The sequence below is a fragment of the Charadrius vociferus genome, unplaced genomic scaffold (genome assembly GCF_000708025.1).
Source record: "Charadrius vociferus isolate BGI_N301 unplaced genomic scaffold, ASM70802v2 scaffold613, whole genome shotgun sequence".
NCBI classification, from domain to species: domain Eukaryota; kingdom Metazoa; phylum Chordata; class Aves; order Charadriiformes; family Charadriidae; genus Charadrius; species Charadrius vociferus.
The window spans coordinates 4,546-12,248 of record NW_009647757.1 but is presented as its reverse complement, the minus strand read 5'-3'; the positions used below and the strand labels follow the sequence as shown (position 1 = coordinate 12,248).

General features: G+C 49.5%; 1 protein-coding gene across 1 annotated transcript in view; it reads left to right on the top strand.

Moving 5' to 3' along the window:
* The window catches only part of TMEM222 (transmembrane protein 222), a 6,340-nt gene extending 1,079 nt beyond the window's left edge, over positions 1-5,261 (top strand). The window contains exons 2-6 of the mRNA XM_009882216.1: positions 2,235-2,319; positions 3,088-3,119; positions 3,807-3,903; positions 4,051-4,181; positions 5,174-5,261. Of these exons, the coding sequence (XP_009880518.1) occupies positions 2,235-2,319; positions 3,088-3,119; positions 3,807-3,903; positions 4,051-4,181; positions 5,174-5,261 (433 nt within the window). The remainder of the gene's footprint in view (positions 1-2,234; positions 2,320-3,087; positions 3,120-3,806; positions 3,904-4,050; positions 4,182-5,173) is intronic.
* The last annotated feature ends 2,442 nt before the right edge of the window (positions 5,262-7,703 follow it).

Genomic DNA, 7,703 nt, shown 5'->3' with positions numbered 1-7,703 from the left:
CCCGGACCGGTCTGGGGCTGGCAGACTGGGGTAACCGGCTGCTTGGCCTGCTCCCGGCCCGCCTCGGGGTGCTCGGCCTGCTCGGGGGGGGTGACTGGGTGCCAGGCTGCTTCGGGGCCCCTTGGAGGATTTTGTCCTTGGGGGATAAGGCTCTCCTCTCCCCGCAGCGAGGGCGTGTGTGTGGAGAAGGCTTCGCGATGAGCGGGCTTGTCTCTGCAGGAGCGGGAGTGGAGGGGATCCAGTGAAACGTGGGAAGTCTTTCATGTTTTTGCAGCCAAGGTTTGGCTACGGGGATCTTGGACCACCTTATGCCTCGAGGAGAGCCTCTGCACTTCGCTTTTAATGAGTTAGAAGTCGATTTGCCTTCCCAGTCTCGTCAGCCAAGCGAAAGCAGGCTCCAGGGAGAACTTCTGAGTTTTTCTCTGGTCGTGGGAAAATGAAAAGCTGTAAAATGTGGCTTTGGGGGTAGTCTGGGAACACAAAGGCTTATTTTTATGCCTTCCTCTTCCCCTCCGGTTCAAATCAGGTGATAATGTTTACTGAGCCAGAGCTGAAAGTCAGGTAGAAGACGTGGTGTGGTCCGTGCCAGGATTGGGAATGGCACCACAGTTCTCCTCGGTGAGGAGAAGCTGCAGCTTCCTTGTTGCTGTCTTGCATACAGTGACAAACCAGCTTTGGGTTTTATCTCTTGTCTTTTTTTTGCTTAAAATTTCCACCGTAGTCTTTTCCCAGAGGATTTTCTAAAGCTTTTAACCTTCTTATCTCCCTCTGGGACTGCTGAAGAGAGCTGTCCTGCTGCCAAAGTCACTGGGTGTCCGTATTTGTTTGTGGGTTCATTCCCTGATGGACCGTGGCACCTTCCCGTTTTGTTTTGCAGCAGAAATTTCAGTAGTATTATTTGGCAAAATCTTTCGTTCGATTGCATAATAGCTCCATTTTCTCCCCCTGATATTCCCTGTCATCTTTGGATTTGGAGGCTTGAAAGCTCAGTGCTGAGAGAGAGGAGAATTTAAAAAAAAAGGAAGAAGTGCCTAGACCTTTGAAGGTGGAAGCGCTGTGACAGCGTTATATTCAGCTGTACCTTCTGGCTGATAAAATATTGCTCAGATAATGAAACTGTCTGGCTGCTTTGCATCGCACCAGATAGGGACATGCAGAGGGTAAGCGATGCAAGCGCAGAACGTCAAACTTTGCGGAGCCCTTTCTCTGCGTCGTAGGGTTATGTCGTCAACAGGAGCTGTATGCTATTTATAATCTCAGCTGCTCTCATCGGTGTGTGTGCCTTGTCTTTCCTTGTAACAGCCAACTGTCTCAATCCCTTTATATTTTGATAGGTTTAGGATCTCTAATTGAGCTTGTTGAATCTGTTTCTGTTTAGCATTGCTGTAATCTCTTCTGAAATATTAGTTGCTGCGCGCAGTCCCTCAGGGAGAGAGGGGTGAGAAATCAGAGAGAGGTCAGCAAACCTGAGAATGCTGCAGGATGTGGGAGAGAGCTGTAACTTGGCCTGAAGTATTTACTTCTAAGTGATGATGATGGGAAGGGGGTTGGGATGTAGACCTGCTGCTCCCTGGGGCTGTAAATATCCAGTGGGGAGGAGAAGGTCTTTGAAGCAATGGGATTGTTTAGGGGAGGGAATGCTCTTCCTGGAGCCAGGAGCCCCGTTTTCTGTCTGGGGTGCTTAAATCTAGTTTGCGGGGAAGAGCTTCGCTGTGGATGGGAAGATGGGCAGGATGACCGCATTTTCAGTTGTTGAGGTAGAAAGTTTCATCTCAAGGCAGTTTCTCCTGGATCTAACCATTTTGCTTGGGTACACAAATGGGTTTGTTCTGGGAGACTGGGGCTCGTGCTCCCCCAGCCAGGGACGTGTGTAGTGCAGGCCTTGGGAGTCTTGCGCTTTCCGTAACTGCAGCCTCTCAATGCTAAAATCCCAGAGCCTGGCTGCCCCATAGGCGAGCTGACTCTAGACCTGCTTGTCAGCACAGCTTTGGGTATTCCCTGCATGATTTTTATTTGCTTGTACCTCTTCTGTGTCTTTACCGGTCTTTGCCTGGCGTTGGCTCACCTGCTTCCATCTCTCGGCTGCGTATAAGACGTTAACTCTGCCTGTCTATCCCATGCTATGCAGTTGGTTGCACGGCCGCTCCAGCAGTCTCCTGGCAGCATGTTGCACGCACTTGGTGTGATCGGGGGGCAAATATCTCAGCCTGACGGTTCGCTTGTTGCCTCGGTAGATGGCTCTTCCCGATCATTGGCCACATGGGTATCTGCACATCGACTGGAGTCATTCGGGACTTCGCGGGGCCGTATTTTGTCTCAGTAAGTAGATGATGGATCCAGGTGCGTAAGCAGAATCTGTGCTCGGTCTGCTTCTCCCCTTCGTTGGTGGCTTTTGAGCCATCCCCTGTCTTTTGCAGCTCGAAGTTCTGTGAAATAATGGCTTTAGATGTTTCTGAAGATCATGGATCTTTGCTGTTAGTCTGTGGGCTGCTGTCCAGTGGAGGTTGTTTGGGGGCTATGATAAATAGCGGCTAGTTTACTGAGCAGAAGGGAAAAAAATGTGTAGTCCAGGCTCTTAATTGGGAATTTTGGACCTAAATTCTCTTAAATCGGAGTAACAGAAGCTGCCTTCCAACTTCCTCAGCATGCGTGTTACTATCATGCTGCTTAGCATCAGGTATGTGCCAGTCTTCCAAACGGCTTTGTAGTCCGGTGGATTTTTAAAGTACAGGAGTTTTAATTTGGGATAATTAATACTCTTAATAGATTGGGACATTTACAACTTTGAATTAACAAGGTATAAACAGTGGGGCAGACAAAAAAACCCCAAAACCGAGGAACGAGGTACCGTGTAGCTAGATGATCTCACCCTGTATAGAGTATAGATATACTCGTGCCCGAAACAGGAGTATGAAAACAATTGAAATCTAAATCCAGACACACAAATAAGATTGGTGTCTTGAGACTGCTGAGGCAAAGTGACAGTTTTATCACTAAGCGATCACGGGCTGTGAGGCCTTCCAGCAAGAGGCATGTCATGAATATTGCGTGGGGTTATCCTCTTGAGACGTTTTTCCTTTTTTGTAGGAAGACAACATGGCATTTGGGAAGCCAGTGAAGTAAGTGCTCTTGTTAGTTTTTATTAAACTAACCAACTGACCTGCAGATGTCCTTTAATTCATGGAGACAGGCGTGCTGTAATATTGCTTTTTTTGTTGTTCAGAAGCCCTAATTCAAGTGGATGTCTACTGTGTCTCTGCTTTTCAAGAAACCACGTTAAATTAAATCTTTTTAGAAGCGTGACAGCAATGTAATGGTATTAATAACTAGAGCTGTATGGAGCCTTTATTAAAAAAAAGAAAAGGCTAAAACATTTTAAGATAATGTTAACAACAAATGCTCCAAGTAAATACTGCCTGTGCTGTACTAATGAACTGTCATCACTCACAGCCTGTTAATGATTTTCTGGGGGGAGGAGGAGAGGTGCCTGGGTTTTGTGTATCTGTCAGATCAGGTTTACGTTTTGAATGGCCTGAAGGTTTCACATCACGGGATGTGAAAGCAGTTCAGAGTTATGTCTGTGCCCCTGAGGTCTGCAGTTTCTCTCTGGGGTGCTGTTGGGCTGAGGGTGCTGAGCGGTAGTTTCTGCCACCCTCTGCAGCATGTGCTTGTTGTGAAGACCTCAGCTCCGTGGACTCCAGAGGTAGTGGATTTCTCCAAGTCCTTTAAGCAGCTTCCAGCTGGGATGAGCAAGAGGTTGTAAAGGTGCCGCAGTAATGCAAAAGGTTCTGTTCTCATCCTTCTAGGTACTGGAAACTGGATCCCAGCAAAGTATACTCCACCAGTCCCAACGCTTGGGACACGGCCGTACACGATGCCTCAGAGGAGTACAAGCACCGAATGGTACGTCTCCGCCGCTGATGTCTTGTCTGTGTGTGGAGGAATATCTCCCCAGTTTGGGTCCTTGCTGGGTCTGCACCAGCACAGGGTGCAGAACTGGGAAGCATCAAGGACAAGATTTCTAATCCCGTGCCCCTTTTTCTGTTCCAGCACAACCTTTGCTGTGATAACTGCCATTCTCATGTGGCTCTGGCCTTAAACTTGATGAGATACGATAACAGCACCTCCTGGAACATGGTGAAGCTCTGCTTCTTCTCACTCCTGTATGGGAAGTATGTAAGGTGAGCTGAGGAGCGGTCTAGATTCAGCAGGCAAAGGGGCTCTGTTTCTTTCGTTCTTCCTCGCCCTCCAAAGCTTCAGACTGCCCCGTGGAGAAAGGAGAAACATCTCTCCTCCACAACATGTTAGGTATATGTTGCTGGTAGGTGGTACTGTCACTGCACGCTGTCTCTTGGGAAAAGAACCAAGGGTGCTTTCTGGATTACACTGGATGCTGCACCCGAAATACAGTATCTGGCAGCTAATTTAGGGTGCCTGGAATTTGGGAAGAGCTAGCTAAAGCAGATCTCACTCTGTGTTGTCTTTTGGCTGGGTTAGGTCAGAACATAAGGTCACAGAATGGCTTGTCTCCAAGGATTACTGGTTTCTCTTCCCTCTCTCGAATCTTGTTTACGTAAAAGCTGGTCAGATTTCTGACTGGTGTGGAGCTTCCAACTTGAGTGGAGAGGGAAATCCCAAGTTTTCCTTACTAGAAGGGGCACTTAATCTCCATTTCAGCTTCTTGTGCCTGAAAGGGAGATTCTGCAACGACTGCCTTGCACAAAGCTTTTGAGTTGTTCCACTTCTGTTGGGTCTTTCCTGTTCTGGAGGAGCTTCTCTACCAGCTTTTAGACAGTTCCTGCTGTCTTGGTTAAATACACAAACAGTCTGAATAACAAGACCTGCAGCAATGGGGTTTCATTTTTTTGTGGTCTCCTGTCACCACTCCTGTCTCTGCAGATATGAAACATGCTAGTCTTCGACCTGAATTTAAACTGGAAGGAGAGTCCAGCCCTATTCATGATATAGTTATTTGTGGACCTGGTTTAGTCTCAGTTTTTAACACAGGCTGAATCTCCAGGATGTGATGTGTGGCAGTGCCAGCAATGGATAGGAAAGTTAGAAGGGCATCTGTCTCCTGATTTCTCCAGTTATTCTCACATCCTTCTCTCCCTCTTGTTTTTCTCTGCTGATTTCTTAGGTTTAAACCCTCCCCCTTTTTTCCATCTTGCAGCATAGGGGGATTTGTGAAGACCTGGCTTCCCTTTGTCCTCTTCTTGGGGGTGATCGTGACCGTTGTTCTGACGCTTCATTTGCGGTGATGGCAGCTCTGAACTCCCCGTTCTGTGGGCGCACGAAGGAAGAAACTGTGACTGATCCATCGAGATGGAGGCACGGGACTCTGGGAGGCGTTTTCTGGGGAAGGTGGCAACTCCACTCCATTGTAACAGCTCAGCTTTGTTTCCTGGAACTGGCTTCTTTTCCTTCTGTTTTTGTTCTGTCGATGGTGTCTCCCAGTGTCGGGGGTCCTGAAGCCTCCTGCTCTCTCCCCGAGTATGCTCCCTTTCTGCAATTTGGTAGGTAGAAACGCCATGAGGAAAGGAGAGGCGTGGGCACCTTTGCTTTCATTGCGAAGTAAAGCTGCGAGGCAAACCCTGCCTCCTGCTTCAGGAGTGCAAGCAGATACACTTTGTAAGGTTCTCTCTGATCACCTGGTTTCTTCCTCTTGGCAGACTTCATCAGATGCTTCCTCAGATTTCCTGAGTCTCCAGGAAGGAGTTGTGGTTTCCCCGTTGCACGACTCTCCTGCAGCGCCTGTTTCAAAGTGGAGGTGTGGGGTTCCTCCTGGGGACGGAGAGTGCCACGGCACTCGCTGACTGTCTCCCCAGTAGTGACAGAGAGGTGTTGACGGTGGGACGCTCCTCTGAGGAGACACGCAGAGGAACGCTCTGTGGCAGGGCAAATTCATCTGGTCCTGCTGGTGAGCCCAGAAAGGCAGGAAAGTCGATGGACTGGCTTGGGTATGGCTCATGGCAGTCTGCACACTTTCAGTAGCCTGTTGCAGAGTTGGGAGTCTACTGCTAAGTCCCTTTAAGCTTGTGCCAGAAAAAATACAGCTTCCCTGCTTCTCCCTGTGCTCTGAGTATCTAAAATTGTCGTTACGCTTCTCATGAGCCACTTACTTTCTTTTGACCCCTAGTACTTTGTGTGTCGCAGCGTACCTGAGCCTGCAGAGGTGGCACCAGCAGCAGGTACACGTTTCTGGGGCAGAAGGCTTAGCGTAGAGTTTTGAGAACATCCGTGAGTGCAGCACCTGAGACCTGAGCTTAGTGGAGCCATCGGAGATTAAAAGAAAAGGTGAAGGGACTGGAAAGCATCCATGTTCTGGTTGGGCTTTGCAGCAGCAAACCGAGGCACTGGCTTTCTTGCAGCTGGTTCCCGGATGGTGAACAAGAAGATCTGTTTACTTCCTTGGCATGCTTTGAAGAGCACAACCTGGGGTAAAAGTGCTTTGCAGGACTGGCTTTGATGTGAGAAATGCTGTTCTGGCAGCGTTGAGGGGGGCTGATGGCCCTTTTGAGCCCCGGATCGGGCAGGGTAGGTAGTATGGGGATAGGCTGTTCTTGAGTGCTGGGCAGGAAGTGATTTTGGACATGACCCAGACATCTTCCAGGGCGAGAGGTCCGGGTCTGTGTTTGCTGAGGCTCTGGCCTGCAGATGCTGCTTTCTGGGGGTCTCTGAGCCAGGTGGCTTTTTTTTTTTTTTTTTTTAAAAAAAAAAAAAATCTGTGGCTGAAGGGTTCTGTGCAGCTGAGCAGATCCCCGCTGACTGCAGAGGAAGGAGGACAGCTTTTCCACTCATGCCTTGAAAGGCCAGCTCTTCACTACCTGATGGATTTCAACCTCCAGGAGTTCTCGTGGCCAGCAAGAAAGCTCTTCTCCACTGCCTGCTGTCCCTACGCCTTCCTCTGACTGGGAAGCCCGCTCGCTGTCACTGCTGGCCCTCGGACCTGTCCCTCTGTGCCTCCTCGTCCGCTTCCATCTCCCAACTCCTCTAGCCACATGGGAGGCTTGCGGACTCCTCTTGGGCCTCTTCATTTCCTCCTTTTCCTCAGTCGCTTTTAAATAGCTCCTAAACCCTCTTCCTTCTCCCTAGCACCCAGTTGTCTATCATCTGGTGCTGGCCTTGCTGGGGTGGGTGGAGGCGTGCAGACCTCGGCGCCCTTCCCCGTTTACCTGGAACTGAAATAGTCGTCGCTGTCTGCTCCGTACCGTCATTTCAAGCCTGCTCGGAGAGCGGGCTGGAGGGTGCTGGGCCTGGGGCTGATTAGAAAGCCAAGATCTTGATCAAAGAGAACCTTACGATGAAAGGATGGTGTCTTACCGAGCTACCCTGTGTTGCTGCGGTCTCCACCCAGCGAGCCCACTGGCTAACGTGCCCTAGGACAAGCCAGTTAAACAGGAGAGATTAGTCCTTTGCCTCTGTTTTTAATATAAGTATGATTTCTCAGAGTGACCTGCCAAGGATGTGATTAGAGTCCCTGGCCCAGGGCTGAAGCCAACCTGTCTTACGCAGTAGCAATAATCTAGAGACTCTTAGGCCTGTCTCACAACGTTGATTCAGTGTTTTATCGATAAGCTATAAAAGCGTTGCCAAAGCTGAGACTTTGAGTTGTCAGGAGGGGCCGGGAGTGGGGGCTGCTGGCCACAGTTCCCACTCCTGGGACTTCTGAAAACGTGCTGAGTGCCATTCCCCACCGTGAA